This window comes from Canis lupus, chromosome 2 (assembly GCF_011100685.1).
Source record: "Canis lupus familiaris isolate Mischka breed German Shepherd chromosome 2, alternate assembly UU_Cfam_GSD_1.0, whole genome shotgun sequence".
In the NCBI taxonomy this organism is placed as follows: domain Eukaryota; kingdom Metazoa; phylum Chordata; class Mammalia; order Carnivora; family Canidae; genus Canis; species Canis lupus.
The window spans coordinates 74,787,800-74,813,004 of NC_049223.1; the positions used below are offsets into that span (position 1 = coordinate 74,787,800).

At 51.0% G+C, this 25,205-nt stretch overlaps 1 protein-coding gene across 1 annotated transcript in view; it reads left to right on the top strand.

Annotated features, from left to right (window-relative positions):
• The first annotated feature begins 12,487 nt into the window (after positions 1–12,487).
• The window catches only part of IFNLR1 (interferon lambda receptor 1), a 42,782-nt gene continuing 30,064 nt past the window's right edge, over positions 12,488–25,205 (top strand). The window contains exon 1 of the mRNA XM_038529594.1: positions 12,488–12,587. Within this exon, the coding sequence (XP_038385522.1) occupies positions 12,488–12,587 (100 nt within the window). The remainder of the gene's footprint in view (positions 12,588–25,205) is intronic.

Consider the following 25,205-nt stretch of genomic DNA (forward strand, 5'->3'; position numbering starts at 1 on the left):
TTGCCAGAAATTAGCCTATCTCGCCCTGTGAAACTCAGGTGGGTGACTCAGAGGCCAGGCAGGCCACCTTGCTTGCGGCTCACGGGCACGGCCAAGGCGTAGGCCGGGCACACACACCCAGGGCCTGGGACCCCAGGGCCACCAGGGCACCCCTTCGGCACTCTCAGAACAGCCAGCGGAGCCCACCTCCCGCACCCTTCCTCCTCATTCCTTTTATTCCCACTTGTCTGGCCTGTTGTTTTCTCACGGGAGGTGAAACGTGAGAACTGTCCTTAGAAATCATCATGTTTGTCTGGGGGCTGACAGAAGCAGTGAGGGGAGGGGGCTGTGCTCGGCACCGCACACATTTGGCTTCTCACCAGTTCCCCCCTCCAAAATCCCCACTCCCAACTGCCCTCCCACAGGGACGGTGGGCCGGATGTGTTCACAGCGGTTGTTTCTGGAAATAGTCTGGGAGGGTCTTCCTACAGCAGCCGTCCTCCAAAGGTGGATTCCCTGGGGTCCCAGAGACACTTTGTGGGGTCCACAGGTCAAAACACTTTTCCTGATAATATTGAGACGTTCTTTGTCTTTTTCATTCTCATTTTCTGACAAAACTCACTCTCTGGAGCTTTCCTGAAGGTACAGGACATGTGATGTTGCAACAGTTGGGACGCAGGAGTGGACACAAGAAAACAGACACTGGTCTGCAAAAATCTGAAAACAACGCCACTCTTCTCATTACATTTTTTTTTTTAATTTGGGAAACACTATTTCTTTCATTAAAAAAAGATTTTAATTTTATTTATTATATTATAGAGAGAGTGAGGGAGACACAGAGAGAGAGAACGAGAGGGAGGAGGAGTGGAGGGAGAGGATCTCCAGCTGACTCCCCGCGGAGTGCAGAGCCTGAAGCAGGACTTGATCTCATGACCCTGAGATCATGACCTGAGTCCAAACCAAGAGTCGGCCGCTCAACCCCCTGAGCCACTCAGGCACCCCTGGAAAATATGATTTCTTATAAAAATATGTTTTCATGTCAGCATCAAATGAGTTTATTATCCTTACTTTATTTTTATTTTTTATACATTTTATTTATTTTAATTTTTTTCAGGATTTTATTTATTAATTTGAGAGAGAGCACGAGCAGGAGGGAGACAGGGGGTGTGGAGAGGGAAAACCAGACTCCCTGCTGAGATGGGAGCCCATATGGGGCTCAATCCCAGGACCCCGGGATCATGACCTGAGCTGAAGGCAGATGCTTAGCCGACTGAGCCACACGGGTACCCCTATTATCCTTACTTTAAATCAGGGTTTCTCAGCCCTGGCGCTATTGCCATTTTGGTCCTGGTATTTCTGTTGTGGGGGCGGTTCTGTGCATGAAGGACACTGGCAGCACCGGGGCCTCTGCTCGCTAGTCGCCAGCAGCACTCCCTAACCCCGAGCTGTGTTGAACAAAAATGTCTCCAGACATTGCCAAGTGTCCCCTGGAAGGCAAAATTGCCCCCGACTGAGAACTCCCCCTTTGCATGAATTATTAAATGAATTATTACTAAAATTTCTCAGGTGTCATTTCTAACGTGAAAATTAGCAACAGATGTAACCTACAAAAACTCTCAATAGTACTTAAGAATGTCCAGTGGTCTGGAGCCTAAGAAGTTTGAGAACCGCGGCCCTAGTGACACACAAGCCATCACGGGCTTGCTGATAAGGACAGAGGCGGGGCCTGCCCAAGTCGGTCTTGAAGGCCTCTTCCCACAGAGTGAGGGCAGCGATGCGCAGCCCCCTCGCTGAGATGTGAGTTAACACCCCCACGAGGAGGGAGCTACGTTTTCCCTTTTAAGTAGCATTTATTTTATTTTTTTTCAAAAAGTAGAAATCAGCACATAGGGTGGAAAGCGTGCAAAAACACAAGGAGTGAGAAAGATCCCCCAATTATTCCACCACCCAAGGAATAAGTACACACCACATTTCAGTGTTGGTCCTAACATTGTGGGACTGAGCAGCTATAAAGTTGTGGCCCCAGCCTGTATCAGCGGGCTCTGTGAGATGGCTTTGTCCCTCTCCTCAGCTCAGGAGGCCTCTCCTGAGTTACTTAAGTTGCTGTTTGTGGACCAGATGGTGGGGGGGGAGGGGTCGCCACGTGGTGATCCTTCAAGAATGACCACAAAGTCAGGTGCCTCCAGGATTCGCACCTGCCCCAAAGCATCCAGAAGGGAAGCTCACTTTACAGATGAAGGAAACAAGGCACAGAGCAGCTAACTAACTTGCCCAAAGCCACACAGCCAGCAGCAGTGGATTTGAACCCACTTCTGACGACACCGAAGTCTGTGTTCCTCGATGCAATGCTCTATGTGCACACACGTCCCTTAAAGATCCCTACCTGTTCCTTCTGCCTCTTCTCCCAGGAGCATCAACAGCAAGGGCTCTGGACACAAATGGATTCCAACCTTGGTTTCCTTGGGGGAAGTCACTCAGCCTCTCTGAGCCTCAGTCACCCCCTCTACAAAATGGGAGTGGCGATAGTACTGACCTCATAGGTTGCTGTGAGGGCTCAGTGATGTAAAGCATGCTAAACCCTTAGCACCGAGCCTGGCCGTTAGGACATGTTTGATAAAAGAAAAGAAAAAAAAAATCCTTGACCTGACCACACCAAGATTCTTCCAGAAGCTGCTCGGCGTTTGTTTATGCGTTGCTCCCTCCACCTGGCATGTCCTCTGCTCCTTCACTTTGTTTTTTTGTTTTGTTTTGCTTTTTAAAGATTTTATTTATTTATTCATGAGAGACAGAGAGAGAGAGGCAGAGACACAGGCAGAGACACAGGCAGAGGGAGAAGCAGGCTCCATGCAGGGAGCCTGACATGGGACTCGATCCCGGGTCTCCAGGATCACGCCCTGCACTGAAGGCGGCGCTAAACCACTGAGCCACCCGGCCTGACCCACTCCTTCACTTTGAACCTGTATTGGTTCTTCAAGACCCCATTCCGGCTCCATCTCTTCCTCAAACTCTTTCTTCCCCTCCCTCTACCCAGCCTAAGCGCTCCTGCCCTGGACACCTACAGCTGTGATCTTAGAAACACAGGCCTCTTGTTAAATCCTATGTATGATGCCCAGTTCCCACCTTCCACCAGCCGGATCAGCACTGCCAGGATAGAGCCTGGGCCCTGTGTCGCGATGCGGTTCCCTGTTGAGGAGGACACCCAGCCAGCGCGCCCCCTCTAGGCTTGCAGCACACCCTCCTGAAATTATTCACTTCCAGGACAATCAGTGCAGTCTCCCTCAGAGGGCAGAGGGGCCCTTGAGGGCCAGAAGGGGCCTCCCTGTTTGTGGATCTCCAGCGCTTGCTGAGCACTTGCACTACAGAGGTAATGTTCTATTTTAAGTGCTCTGCTTATATCCTCTCATACAACCCTCAAATGATCCTAGGAAGCAGATATTCTTATCAGGGTAGGTTCCGTGGACTGATTCACTGCACCTCCATTCCACCCTCCTGAGGCAGGCGTGAGAATATTTCCTACGAGGGCACCTGGGTGGCTCAGGTGGTTAAGCATCTGCCTTCAGCTCAGGTCGTGATCTCAGGGTCCTGGGATTGAGCAGGGAGTCTGCTTCTCCCTCTGTCCTTCCCTGCCCCCTTTCCTGTTTGTGCTTCCTCTCTCTCAAATAAATAAATAAAATCTGAAAAAGAAAGAAAGAAAAGAAAAAAAAGAAGAAAAGAAAAGAAAAAAAGAAAAAAAAGAAAAGAAAAGAAAAGGAGAAAGCAAGCTTCCTACGACAAGGGGTATTATTGCCCAAGGGTCCCCACAGCAGAGCTTTGAAATCCACCTTCAGGGGATGGCTCCAGGAAGGATTGGGACACCAACACAGACTCTATCCTTGGGAGACAAGGAGTCCTTTGTCGATCAACTCTGCTTCTAGGGGGGCTTTGCCAAAACTTCCTTAGATGCTCCACCAACCTCCTCTCCACCTCCCATTCACCTGGAGTCAGCCTAGCTTTGCAACCTCCCAGTCTTGCCTGGCTCCCTGCCCACTTTCTCTCACTCAGGCAGTTCCCCTAGCGAGGTCTCTGCGTGTGTAGCTCTGTCCCAGCATCCGCTCCCAGAGGACCCAGACCAACTAGGTGAGAAGGTTAGGAAGTGAAAAACTACATTTCCCAGACCCCCTTGCACCTAGGGTTCTGGCTATGAGTCATTCGACCAATTAGATGCTCCAGTGAGATGTCTGCAGGTGGAGGAGAGATAGAACTCTCTTCTCCTTTCTAGTCGTTCTGCTGACCAGCAAAGGTGGGGACATATGACATTTTTCTGCAGCGGATTCTGGTGTCCTTTAAACAGGTGCCAAGAGGCAGTTGCAGTGGCTTCTGAATCTGCCTTCCTGAGCCATGATGGGCAGGTAGGGATGTCTTGAGCATGACCTCAGAGTCATAGTAGCTCCCTGGTGCGTCACTTCTGGATAAGGTTCCCAGAGGCCCAGCCTAGAGCTTCTTACCTTCTAGCAATTCTGTAAGCTTCTAATTTCCTGTGTTAAATCTCTCTTGTTTAACATACCTTGAGTGGCTTGTTTCTTGCACCCAACACTGGCATAATTACTCTTCCCTTTTTATTTATTTTTTGAAGGTTTTGTTTATTTATTTGCCAGAAAGAGAGAAAGCACAAGCAGGGGGAACAGAAAAGGGAGAAGCAGGCTCCTCACTGAGCAGAAAGCCCTATGCAGGGCTCTATCCCAGGACCCTGAGACCATAACTTGAGCCGAAGGCAGACCCTTAACCGACTGAGGCACCCAGGTTCCCCTTCCCCTTTATAGATGAGAAAACAGAGCCCAGGTGGTTAAGAGACCTTGCAGAGGGACAGAGTGGGCAGGGGCAATGGCACCTGGCAGTCGGCTTCCAGCAGTGCCCTTCATGCTGCACCGTGCTGTCGCCAGCACCCTGCACCCTGTTCGGTGTTCCTTGCACTCGCGATGTCTACGATGACTGGGGTGGAAGAAAACAAACATATTCTCCACTTTATAAATGTATTCTACTTTGTGTTTTCAATACAATGATTTGTTTGACCCATTTCATCCCATAAAAGATTTCAGGCACTTTTTAGTTCTAGGAAAAAAATCTTCCAAAAGACAAACCCAATTTTGCAAAGTGCTTACGAATTGCCTGAAAATGTAAGAGGGAGGAGAGGTGCAAAACTCAGCAAAAACACATACATTTTTAAAACTAAAAAGATTCATGGCCTTTTTCTTATTCTATTTTTTTTAAGATTTTTACTTATTTATTCATTTATGAGAGACACACAATAGAGAAGCAGAGACATAGGCCGAGGGAGAAGCAGGCTCCATTCAGGGAGGGAGCCTGATGCAGGACTTGATCCTGGGACTCCAGGATCACAATCCAAGCCAAAGGCAGATGCGCCCCCTTTTTCTTATTCTAAAACAATATGTATTTGTGCTATTAACAAACACACGAACGTATAACAAAAAGTAAAGACAAATTACTCAAAATTCTACTCCCCAAGAAAACTGTCATTAACATTGTGTGACATGGCCTCTGTAGTGAGAGGAAAATCTGAATTCAATACCATGTCCTGTAGACCCTGCATGGCTTGGGCCTGTCACCTCTGGGTGTCCCCCTCCTCCCACTCTCCCCTCACTGACACTGCTCCGGGTGCTACATAGTCCTCATGATAGATGGGCACACCCCACCTCAGGGCCTTTGCATCTGCTGTTTTCTTGGCCTGAAATGCTCTTCCCTCATAGTCTAGGGCTGGCAGCCTCGGCTCCTTCAGTATTGTACTCAACAATCACCTTCTCATCTCCACAGGCCATCCTATTTAAAATTTGACTTCCCCCTTCACCTTTTCTTCTTCACTTTTCCTCCGTAACACTAATCTGTGCAACATGTCTTCCACTTTACGTTCTTGCTCCTCATTGTCTGTCCCTCTCACCAGAGTGTTACCTACACAAGGGCGGGGATTTGCGTCTGTTCTAATACTGTACCAGTCACACAGATGTGCTCAATAACTATTTATTGAATGAATTGATTCACATCCAGAAAGGTTCATGCTTTCCACTGTTTTGAAACATTTATCATGTCATAGTTTGGAATAAAAGATCTGACTATTGGGATCCCTGGGTGGCGCAGCGGTTTGGCGCCTGCCTTTGGCCCAGGGCGCAATCCTGGAGACCCGGGATCGAATCCCACATCGGGCTTCCGGTGCATGGAGCCTGCTTCTCCCTCTGCCTATGTCTCTGCCTCTCTCTTTCTCTCTCTGTAACTATCATAAATAAATAAAAATTTAAAAAAGAAAAAAAAAAAAAAAAGATCTGACTATTTGAAAGCAGCCGCTGTGAAAAGCCAGGGCCTGTGATCCCTGTACCCATGAGCAGTTATGTGTTCGCCTACAGGTTGTGACACTCTGTATGCAGCCATCCTTTTGGATACTGGTGGAATGGTTTCAGATTCTTCCCAGATCCCTCCAACTCAAGATCTGAACCGGCCCCTCAGCTTGGGGAGGGCAGGCAGTGTTTTATAAGGAATCTGTCACCCAAAGCCACAGCTTCCAAGGTGGGCAGCAGAGTGGGTCAGCTCCAAACCCTGTCCTTCAAGATACACCTTCTTTTGGGGGGGCCTCTCACTGATCCCTGCTGTCCTGGGAAGAGGGGCACAGTGCACCCTTTGGTAGTCCACTTCAAGTGTGGCCTTGGTTTTTACCTTCATTCCCCACTGCAAAGCTGAGACCCTTTAAACAAGATGCTATTAAGGCCAGGAAGGATACAAGGGAAAGAAGCACAGACGGTGTCATGCAGCTAGGTTCTGTGTGGTGCACACAGACACTCTCAGCGCTGGATCCAGTGAGCTCCCTGGATATATCCCTGTCTATCATAAGATAGATAAATACCCAGCTCCCTGTCTACCTACCTCTGTGTGCATGAGGTGCTCTCTCTACCCCCCAAAGAGAACCTTCCATCTGCAATGTCCAGACTCAAGCACAGCCGGATACAGGGAATGAGGCCCAGGATACAGATGCTCCATCCCTTTGTTGAAGGCCGGCCTTCTATAGCCTGTCTTCCCAATGACCTGTCTCCCAGGACATTCCTGGGAGAATCAGCTCCCTCTAACCCTAAGGCAGAGACAGAAATGGCTCGGTACACCCCTACTCCTTTTTGCCCACTAACCAGCACAATCCCCTTCCCCACTAAGCCCAGATATGATCTCAGAATCCTTCTCAACACAGTGCCCCACCAAATTCACTTGGGCTGTTGGGTTCCATCCAACCTTACCGCCATCCTTGACCTGTGCCCTCAACAAGGCAACCAGCTCAGGTAATAACCCTATCAACCCAGACGGGGGGGCGAGGAGGGGCAGCATTATGTCTTCCTAGGAAATGACTCTTTAAAGAAACCAAGAGCCTATCAAAAATGAAGTACAACGTCCCAGATATGGCCTTTCCTTGCTAACTCCATCTTGTGGAGAGGAAATTGAGGAGAAATCCTCAAGGAAGGGCAGAGGGGAAAGGGTCAGGGTACAGTTCAGGAGAATTTGTTCCCAAGAACAAAAGTCATCCCCAAGGGGTCCAGCTTGGTCACTAATGGCTTAAGAACAGCAAGTTGTGGGCAGCCCGGGTGGCTCAACGGTTTAGCACCTGCCTTCATCCCAGGGCGTGACCCTGGAGACCCTGGATCGAGTCCGTCCCACGTCGGGCTCTCTGCATGGAGCCTGCTTCTCCCTCCGCCTGTGCCCCTGCCTCTCTCTCTGTCTCCTCTCTGTGTATTCTCATGAATAAATAATAAAATCTTTAAAAAAAAAAAAGAACAGCAAGTTGTAATCTTTATTCCAGAATATATTCCCATCTGAGCCTCACAACAGTCTCTGTGGGGTAACTTGGACATCATCTTAGGAGCTCAGAGCTTATGCTATGGTGCCTTGTGGACTTTGGTGCAAATCCCAGCTTAGCATCCCCAAGTTGTGTGACCTTGGGCAACCTTCACTGTCTCTGAGCCTCGGTTTCTATGTCTCTAACAGAGGTTCTCAACCGGGGGTGATTCAGCCCCAGGGGCATTTGGCATTGTCTGGAGACATTTTTGGTCATCACAACTGGGGCGGAGGGGGGGGGGGGCGGATTGTTCCAGGCATCTAGCGGTTAGGGGCCGGGGATATTGTTCACATCCTACAATGCACAAGAAAGAAAAAATATCTGTCCCCAAATGTCAACAGTACCCAAGTTGAGAAGCCCTGCTGTCTAATAAGGGGATGATCACACCCATCTCTCAAGTGAGGAAGTGCACAGAAAACACCTGGCATACCTGAAGTCCTCAGTAAGTGAGCACTGTTGCGGCATGAAAACCTGCCACGACCGTGGGGGTGGAGCCCCAAAATTCCAATCACGTATAACGCAAGATTGTGTGCTGTGAAGTTAGAGCAGCCTGCAGAGCTCTGGTCATAACTCCTAGGGCACCAGGACCCAATTGCCAATCCTGGTTTACTAGACTTTGCATGACCATGGAGTTTTACTGAATTTTGTTATCATTCCTCTTTTACGGATGTGAAGCCCGATTTCCCACTGGAATCACTCCTGCCTGAGCACTTCTCCATCTCTGGGGGCTTCTTTATCTCCAGCTTCTTCTAGTTTGGGGCGGGCTTTAAAGCCACCGTGTGATGCTTGTTGGATTTATTTGTAAATCGAGAGCAAACTGGGTTAAGCATGAGAATCAGAGGGTACCTCCAGGAGAAAAGTCATAGGTATTGGTGCATGAACTTTACATTGCCTGTTCTGCATGTCCAGAGGTCTTTTTTTATTTTCCTTGCTTCCTGGTTCACAGATTAGGCTGCCTGATATGGGGTCTGAAGAGCAGAAGTGCTATCGTCACCTGAATAAATTTTGTCTGCTCTGGAATGTATTATATCATTTTTTATGGTGCCTGGAAATGACTACCTTAGGTTGGACTCAGAAGAATTTGTTCAGTAAATACATGTTAGGCACCTACTTCCGGCCAGGCACACTGAGTAGAGACCCAGGCGTCCAGACCGGGGTATGGACCTCAACGTAGTGAAGAGTTATCCGACATTTCGTTAATTCATCAAGAAATATTTAATAAACACCCATGTGTGCTAACCATTGTTCTAGAAATTCGCTAACATTAAATCCTTTCATTTTCAAAGTTACCATGCAAGGGAGGTCGAACACTCCTCACTTGACAGACGAAAAAAAACTAAGTCACTTGTTCAAGATCACACCTCCAGGAAGGGGTTGAGTGGGGCCTCCTCCCCCTCCCCAACCAGGGCTTCCAACTCCCCCCCAAGAAAGTTTGGCCCGATTGCTCTCGAAGAACCTTGCATGGAGCACTCGGCTTTGCCCGGCTCCTGGAGCTGTGAAACGGGTATTTTGTTAAGCCCTTTATAAACCTGCCTGGTTCCACCCTTGAGAGATACCTAAGCGCCAGCCTCCCATGACAGGAGGGGAAACCCAGCAGTTCTGGGCCCTGGTGAGGCTGGCTCAGCGCCAGCTGTCTCCAGCCCTGGAGTAAAGGCTGGCTGTGGGGTCTGAGGGCTGGCAAAAACAACAGAAGGCAAGGCAAGGGGTCAGCAATCAATCAGGACAGGGGGAGGTTTGAAAACCTGTGTCCGAGGAGAATTTTGTGTTCTTGCCTCATTTAGTGGGAAAAGTGCAGATTTTGGAGCCACAGAACTTACCTACTCTTCCCCCTGTGAGCTGAGTAACCTTGAGCAAGCTTTATAAATCTCTCTGATCCTCAGTTTCCTCACTTGTAAAATGGAGATGATAAGCTCTACCTTCGAGGATGAAATAAAATCATGTCCTACTGTATTTGGCACAATCCACCGGGAATATGAAAAGTGCGGCCACAGGTAGCGCCCCATCTTCCCTCCTATACTCACGGCAGACATCACTAATGGATCACAGAACCTTCTTCCCCACCAGTCACAGCTTCACTCTCGCCTGTGCAGCTGCCTCCAACTGAGTTGACATATGTCCTGATAACCTATTACAAAGTTGGTGACTTAAAACAAACATTTCATTATATCTCATGCTTCTGTGGGCTAGGCATTCAGGCAGGGGTCAGCAGGGCAACAATTTGGCTCTAGATGGCATGACTGAGGTTGTTTGGTTCAGGAGCAGTTGGGTTCCTTTGAAGCTTCACCCACATTCCTGGCGGTTCCGTGGGGGCGGCGGTGAGGCTGGGCTCGGCTGGGTGGTGTTCCCTCTCCACGCAGTCTTGGGGCCTGCGCACCAGAATTCACCAGCCAAGGTCGTAAGAGCTGCCCCCATGGCAGCTCGAGACTCCACGGGACAGCAAGTAGAAGCTACAGTCTCTCCAGGCCCGACCCAGACTTCTGCTATATTCTGTTGGTCAAAGCAGTCATGAGCCCACCAAGTTCAAGGGACCTTAGACCCTGTCTGTCTGCAAGAGGAACGTCAAGGAATTTGCAGCATCCCTAAGCTGCTGTAGCAGCTTGTCTGCAACTTGCAACTTGTCTTGCAACTGCAAGACATGCAACTTGTCTGCCAGGCTTCTGAACCCATCAGCAAACCACAGAGTCCTTCCCAGCCCACCTTAGGCACCCACCGTCCTTATCTGTATCTATACAGAAGCTTGTCTGTGCCGAGCTCTGCGCAGGGTGCAGGAATAAGCACTTGGTCCCTGCTCTCGGGGAGCTCACTGCTGAGCTAGGAAGATGGGCCCCTGTTCCCTGGAGAGAGATACAGAAGCTCTGGAGGCCCAGAGGAGGGAAGTAGAGCTTCCATTAGGGGCGGGGGGGCGGGGGGGCAAGATGATGCGTGAACTGTGTTTTAAGGATGGGATGATGCTTTGCGGCTGGATACCTGTCATCACAGAGCATTTACTGGATGCCTGTCGGTGGTCCTGAGGATGCAGCGGCCTGCAGGACAGGTCCCCTCTCCCCAGAAGCTGACCATTCTGGTTGGGGAAGATAGTGAAGAGGCAAGATTGTAAATAAATAAAGAGCAGAGTTTCGATCATGATAAAGGCCACGAAGAGAATAAAGTGGGATAAAGGGATCAAGAGAGTAACCGGGGTGAGGGGGGGAGGCCGTGGCAGGGGAGGGGTCAGGTCAGCCCCCCCAGGACCGCACGGAAGCAGGCATGTGACTAGTGTGGGGACACCAGCCGGGTGAGCGTGGAGGCCCCGGGGGGCCGGGCAGGGCCTCTGCCCATGTCAGCGTGGTCACAGTTCCAGCTGAGGAAGAGGCCAGTGTGGACAGTACCTGCTGGGCAGGCGGGGGGCAGCCAGGCAGGGCCAGGGTGGCAGGGCTGTAGAGGTCAGCCGATGTAGAGGTCAGAGGTCAGTCGGTGACTGACTCCAGGTTGACTGAGTTTGTTGTAAGGAGACCCCTAGGGCTGCTGTGTGGACCACAAATTAGACCAGGAGGGGTGAGACGGGGAGGCCAGGGGGGAGGCTGCTACAGGGGGCACACGAGTGGACGTGGAGAGAAGGGTACACTAGGGCGGTTTGGGAGGTACTGACAGCATCTGCCGATGGGCAATGTGGGGTGTCAAGATCAAAGATGACTCCAGAGTTTGGGGCCCGACTGAACTGGGTAGAGGGACAGGGGCGCCGTTCCCTGAAATGAGGAGGCTGGGAGAAGGAATGGAGCCCAAGTCAAATGGCATGGTAGCCACTTGGATTTTAGCTTCAATTTTCCAGACACCTATTATGGGATTGTTTTAAAATGTCATCTGCAAAAAAAATAAAAAATAAAAAATAAATAAAATAAAATAAAATAAAATAAAATAAAATATAAAATAAAATAAATAAAATAAAATAAAATGTCATCTGCAGGACAGGCTTCCTCGCGCCCACTTTGCAGCTGAGCACTCCGAGGCTCACGCAGCTCTCGCCCACTCCCACAGTTAGCAGGAACAGAGCCAGGGTAGGAAGCCAAGGCCCAGCCAACCCCAAACTCCTTGCTTATATTGTACACCAGTGGTTCTCAACCCCACCGCACCCTGGGGGACAGTTGGCAATGTCTAGAGGCATTTTTGGCTGTCACAGCTGGAGAGATGCAACCAGCTTCTAGTGAGCAGAAGCCAGGGAGGCTGATGTAGGATGTTTATCCTATAACGTGCAGGGCAATCTCCACGACAGAGAACCATCTGTACCCCCATGTCAGAGGTGCCGAGGCTCAGAAACCCTGATAGAGACCATCTGAGAGAGGCGAGGAGCAGTGTGAACAGGGACAGGGAACAGGATGTGATTTCGGTGATGGGACTAGAATGAGCAAAGGCACTGGGGTCAGAAAGCCCAAGACGTCCTGGTGGGCCTAGGGTCGTGCAGGACAGGTGCGGTGAGAGGTGGATTGGGCCGGGCCAGCAGATGACAGGAGGGCCTGTGGGTCTGAGCCCAGAGGAGAGGCGTGATGGAGAGCATGCTTTCCCTTCCCGTAACCCTCTCAGGAAAACAGCTCACAAACATCTTCACACTGAGGTCTTCACATGACAGGAGACCAAACTGTGACCCCTTCCTGCGCGAGCTGTGCTCTAACGATGGCAAAGTGTCACCTCCAGGAAGCAAGGCCTTCGTGGCGGAACTTCAAGCATCGTCGGGATGTCTGCCAGCGAGTGAATCGCAGCCTGGCCCGTGGAGGTCAGAGGCCTGGGCCGAGCTCTGGAAGCCCAGGGAAGGAAGCGCACTGCTTTCCCACCAGTCAGCATCCACCGGGCACGCAGGCCCCTGTGCCAGGCGCTGGTGAGGGCTGCACCCACAGCGCCTCCAGGAGCCTGACAAGTTGCGAGCACGGTTCTGCTACAGAGAGGTGAGGCACCCAGGGGTTAAGTGACAAGTCGTGGAGCTGGTACCTGAACTCCGGGGCCTGTGTTCTTTATCTTGACCAAGCCCAGGAATCAGCTGATCATAATAATCAGCATCACTTACTGAGCACGTACTATGTCCAGGCACCCTTCCAAGCCTTACACATATTAACCGCTCATTCACTCCTCACCCCAGACCTGCCGGTATACTGTCATCATCCTGGGAGACTCAGGCACAGAGAGGGACGGAACTTGCCTGAGGTCACACAGCTGCCAAGCTAGGACTCTCATGCCTGCGGTTCTGCTCCAGATGGCGCACTCTTTCCCACCATTCCGCCCGAAGCCCAGGGCTGGGCGGGAGGGAGGAGGATGGCCCAGGCCAGCTGTGTACCCCCGGGCCATCTCTGAGGTCTCCCACCCCTGCGATGGGAGATTAGGACTCTGGGAACTGCAGACACCGGGGATGGGGTGGGCGGTGGGGAGGGACCAAGGAAGAAACTATGGGACACATTCTTGGCTTGCGGCCAGTTGGGAAAGTTAAAGGCAGGGCCAAGAAAATCTCCTTTGGGGGCCTGGTGCTATTATGCAAGGTGTTGCCTTTCTCCTCGGCTCTATTTGCTTTGCCAAACTGGAACGCTTTTCTGAAATACAGCGGCCTAGGAGGCCTGGGGCTGTTTGCCGAGGGAACGGGGCCGGGGCAGGGGGGACCACGGAGGGCAGGGCTGTGCGTCACCCCAGAGGCCCGCCTCTGCGGCCTGCTCCCACGGGAGAGCCCCGGCAGCCAGAGAGGGCGGGACAGACAGACAGATGGCGGAAAGAGCACTGGAGTCAGGAGGCAGGTGGCCTCCCTGGTCCCATCCTATGCTCATGACCCCCGACCCCAGGCTTCACAAACGCACCTGCCCACTCCATTGGGCCACTGGGGCCTCTCGACATCTCAAACCGTAGTATGTCCCCATACTTAACTCTGATCATCACCCCCCCCCATCTCTCTCCCTCCCAGGCTCCCCAGCCTAATAAAAGTTGCTCAAATCCAGGGCACCTGGGTGGCTCAAGGGGTTCAGTGTCGGACCCTTGATTTGGGCTCAGGTCATGATCTCAGGGTTGTGAGATCGAGCCCCACATGGAGCCCCGTATGGACATGGAGCCTGCTTAAGATTCTCTCTCTCCGGAGGCGCCTGGGTGGCTCAGTCAGTTAAGTACCTGCCTTCAGTTCAGGTCATGATCTCAGGGTCCTGGGATCGAGTCCCATATTGGGCTCCCCACTGAGTGGGGAGTCTGTGTCTCCCTCTGTCCCTTCCCCACCATCCTAGCCCCCGCTCATGTGTGCTCTCTCTCTCTGTCTGAAATAAATAAATAAAATCTTAAAAAAAAAAAAAAAGGATTCTCTCTCCCTCTTCCTCTGCTCCCCCTCCCGCGACCTTGTGCACACTGGCACTCTCTCTCTTTCTCTCTCTCTCCTCAATGAATGAACGAATCTTGCTCCAGGAGTCACCCTGGCTTCCTCTGTCCCTCATGCCCCACATCCTATTCATCCGCACCGCCTGGAGGTCTGCTGTGAAGATCCACCCCATCTGGTCACTTCTCACCGCCCCACAGCCTGACCCACATGACCAGTCACTTCTAGCCGGTCATCCTGTCCACCCTCCCACAGTCCCTCTGCACCCGGTGGACAGAGTGGCATTTTACAAGTGTGCATCAGATTCCAGGACTCCCCTGCTCAGATCTTCCCGCTGGCTTCCCATCGCACGAGAACTAAAAGTCACTACTCTCACCATGACCTCAAGATCCCATGTGGCTGGTCCCGGCTCACCTCTCCTTCTGCACCATCACACTTGCTCTCTGGGCACTAGGCGCTTGGGCCTGCCCTCTGGGCCTTCTGCATTAACGGTCTCTTCTTTCTGGAATGTTCTCCTCACCCAGAACCTCCTGTTACTCTCTCCTTCCCATCAGGTCTCTGTTCAGATGTCATCTCCTCAGAGAGGCCCTCTATGACCACCACGGACAATCACTCCTTATGCCTTCTCCCTTAAACATTCTTTTTCTTTTCTTTTCTTTTTAAGATTTTATTTATTTATTCATGAGAGACACAGAAAGAAGCAGAGACACAGGCAGAGGGAGAAGCAGGCTCCCTGTGGGGAGCCTGATGTGGGACTCAATCCCAGAACCCCAGGATCATGACCCAAGTCAAAGGCAGACGCTCAACCACTGAGCCACCCAGGCATCCCAAAAATTCTTTTTCTTTATAAAACATACCATATTCTGAAATTTTCGTATTTATTTATTCTTTCTCCTCTAGAATGTTGGAAACTGGAGATCAAGGAGGACCGAGTCTGTCTTATTCCATCAGCACTGAGAACAGTGGCTGACACATGGCCGGTGCTCAGGGCATGGTGTTCACTCGGTGAATGAGGATGCTTTGTGGGGCAGCGCTCTGTACCCTGGTTCTTGCCTGTGTAAACGAGGCACCTGACCCGCACCTGCAAGGCCCTGTCTACCTCTCACCTTGCCCATGACCCTTATTTCCAGAACCATAAAAGGCCAGATGGAAGATTTAGCAGTGGATGCAAAAGAACAAATGATAAAAATGTAATGTTCTGCAGGTAGTAAAGGAAGGGTTGGGGTCCCAGGAGAACGAGGCCAGGTGTGAGAAGTGTCGGTGGGAGAGCTGGGTTCCAATCCTACACCCTGGCCATTTCCTTGCTCAGTAATCTTAGACAAAGCAGCCTGTTCCTCAAAGCTTCAGTGCCCTCCTCTATAAAAAGATTGTGATACTCCACACCCTGCTTACTTTGCAAGGTCATAGGGAGGTTAAATGAGAACACATTATATGGGCCAACGTTTTATGAACAAGTATGTGTTAAATACAAAAATTCAACAAACCTTTACTGAGTGTCTGAGAGCCAGACATCGTGCTGGGGTCTCGGGGGATGCCAGGGGGAGTGACCCTTGCCCCCAAGGAGAAGGATAATCACATAAGTGACATCCTCTGAGAGCCTAGTCAGGAGGTGGATCTGGGAGGGCTTCCCTGAAGAAGTGTCATTTGAGTTGAGAGATGAAGAATACGCAGGAGTCAACTAGGTGAAGGGGTGGAATGAGGGCTGGAAAGGGCATTCCAGGGAGAGGATACAGTTTGCGCAAAAGTCCTGTGGTGAGAAAGAACACAGGGAATGCAGGGGACCCAAAGAGAATTGATGTGGCTGCAGAGATTGAGGACAGAACATGCACAGAAGCAGCAGGCAGGGTAGACAGAGGCCAGATCCTGCAGGGCCCTGTAGAGCGTGGGAAGGATTTTGTCTCTATCCTGAGGGCAGTGTGACCCCAAAGGGGTTTTGAGGGGGAGGTGGGGGGTAATATGATAATGAGATTTATATTTTGAAAAGGCACCTCTGGCTATCATAAGAAGAAAAATCGGAGAGTAGCAGGGTGAATGCAGGAAGACAGTTGAGAGACTACTGCACACGTCCTAGCAAAAACAGATGGAGCTGAGATGGGAACTTGCACCTGCTGTGTTCAGGAGTCAGGGCAGACATCTGTCTGGTTGAGGGAGAGACTGTTGGGAGAGGGGCAGAGGAAGGACCCGGGCAGTGCCAGACAGTGAGGACAGGGCTGAGAAGCAGTCTGAGGGACCTTGGCAATCACATCTTCTAGCACCTTCATCTGACCAAGGTCAAAGAGGGAGAGAGAGTTGCCCAGGGAGCCTTGCAAGCACAGCCAAGGGCTCGGGCATACTTGATGCCCCTGTTCACTGCCCAAGCCCTCAACCCTCTGCCTCTGCAGCTGGATCACCCCTCAAGCCAACTGAGATGGGCAGGTGCTGGGGGCCGCCCCAGAGTTTCCATCCCAAGGTCTGAACAACTCCCTTTTGCTGTAGTGGTGGATGCTCTCTTTGTGGGGTGGGCCAAGGAACTGGCCTCCAGACTGCAAGGACCCCTGGACTGTTGAGAGGCAGCAGTTCATGCCAAGGAATCAGTCACCTTCATTCTCTGGTCAGTAACTAACCAGGCCTTATCTGGGCAGTGATAAGTATGCTGGGTCCATCAGCCAGGAGCATGCTGTGCATACCACTCCTCTGGGAATCACCCCCAACCGCTTGCTCGGACAACTGGGGGCAACTCTGGGCAGCCCAGCCCCCATTTCCAGGTGATTGGCTTTGAGGCGGTGCTGTTCTGAATTGGAGACGCAGGCCTCACCTGCACTGACTGGTGGGCAGTGGGCAGCCAGCTCGCTCAGCAGTGACCAAGGCCATTCTCACTGAGAAGGTACTGGCCAAAGCCACCCAGGCGACAGAAGCAGCTCCTGGCTGGTGAGGGCCTCGGCTAAGTCATCCATGAGGAGCATTGCCTGCTTTTGTCATTTGAAATCATGTTTCCAATTTATTATTCCTTGCATGTCCTTCCCAGAGGCCTTCCAACAGCGAGCGTAGCCATTTAAAACGTTTTTATTAACAAAATAATAAAAGAAACAGTATTTGTTATAAACAACATAAATAATTTTAGTATCAATTTTAAGTTTGATTATGATTTACCATTTTATAAGACCTCTAAGTTTTTACAGAGCTCTCTTAATTCACCATAGTAACTCAGCTCTGTGGAGATCAGACCAACAGCCTGTAGGTGCGACTGGCCAGCCCGAGACAGATCCACGTTCTTACTGAACAATCCACCCGGGATCAGGGCATTTCTGGGTCCTCACTGGGTGACGCTGAAGATCTGGATACTGATCTGATCAAGAGCCGCTAGGGAATGGGTAATTACTGAGTTCTGATTGGTTGATAGGTAGAGCTCGGCTGAGTTAGATTGGATGACCTGTCCGGGAACAACGTGTTGCTCAATTCTGATTGCCTGACTGTACTTCCAGGGCTCTCCCGGTACGAGTCCTGAGGACACCTGCTCAGAGGGACACGTTGCAGAAATCCATCGGTGGGCAACTTGAAACTATTCCCGTTTATATTTCCCATGATATGTTCCCAGTTTCACTCTTCTAATTAATATCCAACAATGTCCAGAAAAAAAAAGATGGATTTTGAGCATAGGAAGCCCTAAACCTGTATTGTCTTCCTCAAAAGAAGGCTAAAATATCCCATAGTCTTGCTGATAATAAACCCCACTGCTCTGATTGATGGGGGCTTCCATTTGTGGGGCGCTTCCCATACAGAGGCCAGGGGCTGTGCTTGACAGGCATTTTCTCATCTGATCCTCATAACATCCCTATGAGGCGAACTGTATGGTTATGCCCATTTTACAGATGAAGAAACTGAGATTTCAAGAGAGCAAAAGACAGGCGGCAAGGAAGAGCCTGAGTTGGGATTCACACTCAGAACTGCCTGACTTCAAAGTCCGTGATCTGATCTTTACCCGGGTCTGTTTCTCAATTTGCAAATAAAACCACAATGTGATCCTGGGCAGTGACCAGCGTTCTGCTTCTTCCCGGTAAACAGGAAGGGTGTTTACTGTGGTCCAGTCAGGGCCTACACTCAGCGCGAGCAAATCCACAAAGCTGTCAAAATAGCGGGACATTTCCAGTCTGGTTGGTAAGCAAGCTGCTGTCCTAAGCCCCCCAGAAGCCTCTCACCTCAACACCCAAGAGATCTTGTCTCCTACCCTCCAGTCTTCTAGGTCTCCCCACAGTTCACTGAGTAAAGGACTCATGCACAGTTCACCAGGGCATCTCACTACATCTTTTTTTTTTTTTTTTTTTTTTTTTTTTTTTTTGCATATCTCACTACATCTTGATCTCCAACACAGGCACCCCTCAGCGATACTGCGGGTCCTGTTCCAGCCACCACAAGAAAGCAAGTCGAGGGAATTCGGGGCTTCCCAAGTGCATATAAAAATTATGGTTATGGGATCCCTGGGTGGCGCAGCGGTTTAGCGCCTGCCTTTGGCCCAGGACGCGATCCTGGAGATCCGGGATCGAATCCCACATCGGGCTCCCGGTGCATGGAGCCTGCTTCTCCCTCTGCCTCTCTCTCTCTCTCTGTGTGTGACTATCATAAATAAATTAAAAATTAAAAAATTATGTTTATACTATACTGTAGTCTACTAGGTGTGCAATAGTATTATATCTATAACAACAATGTACATGTCTTTTAAAAATATCTTATTGCGGGGATCCCTGGGTGGCTCAGCGGTTTAGCACCTGCCTTTGGCCCAGGGTGCGATCCTGGAGTCCTGGGATTGAGTCCCACGTCGGGCTTCCTGCATGGAGCCTGCTTCTCCCTCCTCCTGTGTCTCTCTCTCTCTCTCTCTCTCTGTCTATCATAAATAAATAAATAAATATTTTAAAAATATCTTATTGCTAAACAATGTTAATCATCATCTGATGCTCAAAGAGTTGAAATGACTGAGCATGTATTACCATAACAAATAACAATGAAAAAGTTTGCAATATTGTGAGAATCACCAAAATATGACACAGAGGCACAAAGTGAGCAAAAGCTGTCAGGAAAATAGCAACGATAAATAGACTTGCTTGATGCACGGTTGCCACAAACCTTCAATTTGGAAAAGAGAAGAAAAAAGAAAAGAAAAGAAGAAAAAAATGCAGTATCTACAAGGTGCAATAAAGTAAAGGGCTATAAAGCAAGGTATGCCTGCATATTGGTCAATGCCTGCGCCACGTGGGTTGAGGGGCTGATAAATATTTTGAACATCACTCCAGGTAATATAAGCCCATGGCTTGGGAGGTTATCACGAATTAACACACCAAATGACCTAGATACTCTTCCCTCCTTCCTTCCAGAATCATACAATCACCAATTGTTTTGAGAATGTGCTGAGATCCACAGAAAGGTCTAGCACAGACCTTTAGCCCTCAGACCATGGAAGTACACTGTGCTATTGCTACAAGTGATTGCTACGCTGGGTCTGCCCTTTCTAGAATATTCTGTGTCCCAGCATTTCCTAAAGGGTACTCAGTAGCAGTCTAGGCCCATGAGATGTCTCACTGTAAAAAAAAGTTGGGAGGTCAAGTAAATTTGGAAAACCTTGGGTGCTCAGGGATTCATAATGTGCACAGACTGTTAAAGATCTGAGAAGGCTTGCCCAACAGAAATTGGCACCCCCTGTCCCCACAGTCCCAGATCTATTTGACCACAGGACTCCCTTGTTCTGGTGGGAGAGTTGGGTGGGTGGGTTAACATTATTAGGCATCCACCAGAATTCACTTTAGAAACGTTTACTGTTCCTGGCAAAAAACAAGATAAAATGATCAAGTAGTTGTGTGTGTGTGTGTGTGTGTGTGTGTGTGTGTGTGTGTGTGTGTTTTCATCTGCAAACTCCTGCTGACGGCCATTTCCAAAGAGGGACCCAACATCTGAGCATGAGATAGAAAACAAGCGACAGCTGGGGCCTCCTGCAATGTGCAAGCTCACTTCCGTGATGTGGAGGCTCATGACTGGAGTGTGAGTTTACACCAAGCTGGGTCTCAGTCTCTTACCTCCTTCCCTCACAGAGGATGCAAAGTGATGCCAGGCAATGCAGGATAAAATCAATCCAGGAAGGCTTCCTGGAGGAAGGGAGTGTTGAGTCAGCAGCTCTTTAGGAGGGGTGGGGCCCAGATGGGCAGGGAGGAGGGTGGAGGTGAAAATGCCACACCCCTGGGACACTTGGCACTTTCCAAACCATGCGGTGCCTTGTCAAAGCCAGCTGTTGGCTCTCTGCCCTGGCTTCTAGCCCTTCATCCTTCCCCTCCTCCCCTCCCAGGTCCAGAACCATCTCCTGAGTCAGCTTTGGGCTTCCTGCTGGGGGTCAGATCCTTTTCTGCTCAAGGAAGGAAGGGTTAGTATTAAGACTCCAGGGACCTCACCTCCTTTCTCTGGGGCAATGCACATTCCAAAAAGAACCGAGGGTGTAAGGCTCTGAGTCTGTTCTTTTCCACCAGGGGAAGTGTGATCTCAGCCCTGAGGCTCAGCCCTCTCCCCCCACCCCGCCGGCCCCCCACCGCTTCTCCAGCAGGTGCCTGCTCCCTGGGTGGAGGGAGCCCCAGGAGTGAGAACTCGACTCAGGCTGGAGGTAGGACCGGAGATCTCGGGCCCCACCAGAGGCCCGAGCCAGGAGTGGCAAGGGGTGGGAGAGGCCCTGTGAGCATAGGCGCCGGCCAGGCTCCTCCACCCCAGCCCAGGGGAGCGGTCTAGATCCCTCCCTCCCTCCCTCTCAGCTGACAGGGCAGGGCCCAGCTAGCGTGCAGGGACCTGGAACCGAAACTCAGCAGAGTACCCACCCCAGGGACCCTTGCCGAGGCAGAACCCGAGCAAGCCCCAAACTACCCTGGAGCCTGCCCAGCCCCAGGACCGTGCTTCCCAGGGAGGGGGCGAATGAGGAAATCACAGAGCAACGGCAGAGGGAGAGGGCTTTGGGGTCCGCCAGGCCCACGCGTGTACTGAGCCCCTGTTATGTTTCAGGCTCTGAGCTTGGTTCTGGGAACACAATGCAGACCCAAACCAGACAGGGCTTCTTAGAGGCTGGGGGGCCCTGGCCAAGTCACCCGACCTCTCTGAGCCTCAGCTGCCTTATCTACAACAAGAGGGCTCCTAACTCCCCTACTGCCTGTGAAGTCTGACCTAAACTTGTATGCTGTGAGGCATGGGACAGCCCACAAAGAGTGGTGCTCAGTAAAAGCACCTTGTAGCCTGGAGCTTCTTCCACACAAGGCCAGTTGTACCTGGGTCTGTCCTCAGCCCGTCTCTAGATGGGAAATCCCAGGGCTCTCTGGGGGACCCCCGCAGGACCTGCCCCAGCCCTCACCCCCTGGTCTTCAGTTTTCTCCCCTCTGCAATGGGGTCGCAGCGCCTGTGCTGGCTACTTCCTAGGATTCAACGGAGACACTGTGCACACCTTAGAAAGGGCTTCCCTGGGGCAGGGAAGAAACGACAGCCACAATGATCATCCAACTGCAGGTCATAAGCTATTACGAGTCTCGAAAGCGATGTAGTAGCTGCAGCCAGAAATTTTCCAAAATCAGCTAGAAGAAATCATATTAGAGACTATGTCATAGAGCACAGGTATGTCTTTGGCTGGTGTAACTCTGATCCTGGTTAAATATTGACACCTGCGTGTTTATTGAGTCAGGATTTGAAGCAGACTTCTTGCCAGGGGTCAGGAAGCCCCAGAAACTACAGGACACAGACTCTGGGCTGAAAGAGTCAGGGTTTGCATGACGACTCTGCCCCCGACCGATGGAGTGACATCAGACAAGTGACTTTAGCGCTCTGCGCCTCGGTGTCCTCACCCAGAAAGAGAGATGGCAATAGCCCCTCCCTTGTTGGGTGAACTGCTTGGAACAGCCTGGCATGCAGCCCTGCGAGCGTTGGCGACTACTGCCCGCCTCAGAAGGATGAAGCCAGGCCCCGGAGGAGGTGGCTCTGGGGTGGGAAAGGGGGACAGTTAGGTGGCTCAGTGGTTGAGCATCTGCCTCTGGCTCAGGTCGTGATCCCAGGGTTCTGGGATCAAGTCCCGCATCAGGCAGCCCGCAGAAAGCCTGCTTCTCCCTCTGCCTATGTCTCTGCCTCTCTCTATGTCTCTCATGAATAAATAAAATCTTTTAAAAAATGGACAGGTTCTATATACATACACACATCTATATACATTTATATATGTTATATATAGACACACATATGCATATATACAGTATGAACTCATTCTATAAAAGAAAAAAAGAAAGGTGTGTGGCCTATGGGCAACTTCCCAGGTCATTCCCAGTACCTCTAGGTGGTGGGGTGACAGGTACACATTTGCCTTTTCTTTGTTATAGCTAACATTTCTAGTTCCTAATTTTTTTGTACAGCTAATGTGTATTGTTTTTTGGGGTGCAGGAAAAAAGGTTATTTTTATCAACCTATATAATAAACACTACCCACCTCACCTGACTCATGTGACATTCCCCGGCCAGTGTGTGGGCTCACCCCAAACTGCCTTCCCCTGAAAACCACCAGGTGTGTCATTGTGGTTTGGGGCACCAGAGCCCCAAGAAGCAGCCTGAGTTTTGTTTTCTTTTCTCATTTGTTCACCGTGACGGCTGATGACCTACTGGTAGCTTTCTGTGGAACAAATACGTGCCAAAGATCGCAGATTTCTTATCCAGGACAGAGGGAGGGAGGGTGGCCAAGGCACACCATAGTTTATCAAGTGATAAGTCCTGGCATCTCCTGTGTACAAAGCAGTGGAAAGTGATAAAGGCTGGGGACAGATGTTCTCTAGGCCTCTGATGCCAGACCAAGAAGGGGCATGAAGTGGGGGAGGGGGTGGAAGGGGGTACAGCCGGATGAGGAAGGAAAAGAGGTTGTTCAGAGGCTGCTTCTCAGCTGCCTGGCCCTCTTCCAGGGCTTTCACGTGACGTCACCTCATTCTGAGCAGTTGTGTGTGTATCCAAGTGCATGTATGTGGGTGCATGCTCTCTCGTGTGTAGAGTCGTGTGTGTGTGTGTGTGTGTGTGTGTGTGTGTGTTGTGTATGTGTAGGGGGCGCAGGGGAGGCAGGCAAGAGGTGATATTTAGCCAAGAGAGCGATGTGGAGGCTGAGGCGGAGTCCCTGTTGGCCACTGGGCATGGGGAAAGATGGACCCAAGGTGGACCCTTCAAGAAAGGGACCTGCTTCAGTGAGGCTGTGGTTTCGAGGGTTACCACAGGCATGGAGAGACTACCCCCCCCCCACGACCAGCACCTCTCCCCCCATCAGGGCACCTTCGCTGGGCACTGTTATGCCCCATCTGAGCGCCGCCTCGCCCTCCGGGGGCCACCGCAGGGCCTTCCTCCACTTCGGTCTGGCCCGGCCCTGGCACGGTGCCTGGCAAATCACAGGTGCTCAACACATGCCAAATGAATGCCTGAGTCTGACAATGAATGCGGTCTGGGTGGCGAGTGACTCACCCCTGCCTGAGGCTGGGGACACCCAGGTTCTGGTTTCCCCTTTAGCTTGCCCGTGACCTGAGCTGGGGTGTGTTCTGGAACATGCACCTTCGGCATCACGGAGTTAGCAGAACCCACCGCCGTCTCCCTCCTGTTCTGAAGACGAGGACTCGGGACAAGGGTCTTACAGAGCGGAACGGGGAGGGTGGATGCAAGACCCAAACTCCAAATGGGCACAACATGCAAAGTGCCCGGAAGGCACTCACAGGCCTGGTCACTCCGGGGACATCCGTAGCAGCTGGAAGGCTGGACAGGGGGAGGCCCTGGCGCCTGGAAGGCCAGGGTCAGTGGCTGCGCTTGGGTTTGCAGGTGGAGGCCAAGAACAGTGTCCGGGAAGATGGGGCCAGGCCCAGTGAAGGAAGCTCAGACACTGCAGTTTGGGGGCAGCCAGGAGCTCCGTTTATTGTACCACGAGAAAAAAGGGTCTAGGCAGCCTCCAGGACAGACCCTGGAGGTCGCTACTCTGGCCAAAATTGCTCCCCAGTCCCTGAATCTCTGTAATAGAGGTGTAAACGTCAACAGTGCCTCCTGCTGGAAAGCCCCTGCATTACAGCACCTCTGTGCTGCACGTCAGAAACCGCAAGTAAGGGAGCTAGCTGTGTTCTGGAATGTTCAAGCTGGAATAACACCATTCAACAGCTATTACTGCTGCTGCTGCTGCTGCTTTTATTTATTTTTTTTAAGATTTATTTATTCATGAGAATCACAGAGAGAGGCAGAGACACAGGCAGAGGGAGAAGTGCTGCTGCTTTTCTTAAGAGCTTCCTGTGCCCCAGACACAGTACTAAGTAATTTTCCTGGATTATTCCCATTTAATCTCCCCAATGACCCCATAGGATAGGAACCATTATTAACCCCATTTGTCAGATGATGAGACCAAAGCAGGAAGGATACATTGTCTTTTCGGAGGTCTCAGATTAGTTTGTAGCAAGGTTAGCTTTCCAGCCCAGGTCTCTCTGACACAAAAGCCCGTGGTTTTCACTGTCTTCCTGGGCCTCCTGTCAAGTCCCAGGATGATGGAGGTCTTTCATCTTTCTGTCACATCCACTGACTTGGTAGTGGCTGCCTCGACCCCTGTGGAGAAGGATTCTTGGTGCCACGATGCATTAATGACGTCCCCCGGGGGCGCCAGCAGGGATGTGGGGGCGTGTGCATCAGGCATGTCTTTGTCTCTGAACTAGTTCAACCTACTGGCTAGTGTGAGTTTTATGGTTCCCCAAGAAAGGGATCGAGGCCCAGTCCTCTAACCTATGTCTTAACTCGCTCACTCAGAAGCCTCAGTATCATCCTGGACCCTCTTACCTCCATATCCCACATCAAATGTTCCAACAAATCTCATTGATTCTACCGTCAAAATATGTCCAGAATCCAGCTACTGCTCATCACCTTCACAGCTGCCACCGCTATGATCTACCCTGGACTGACACCTACCCAGCCTTGCTACATGTGTCCTTACCCTCTGCATTTGGTCTCCACACTGCCAGCAGAGTCCTTAGATTTGGGCAGAGTGTTGATTTTCAAAATGCCTTTGCATATGTTACACACACAG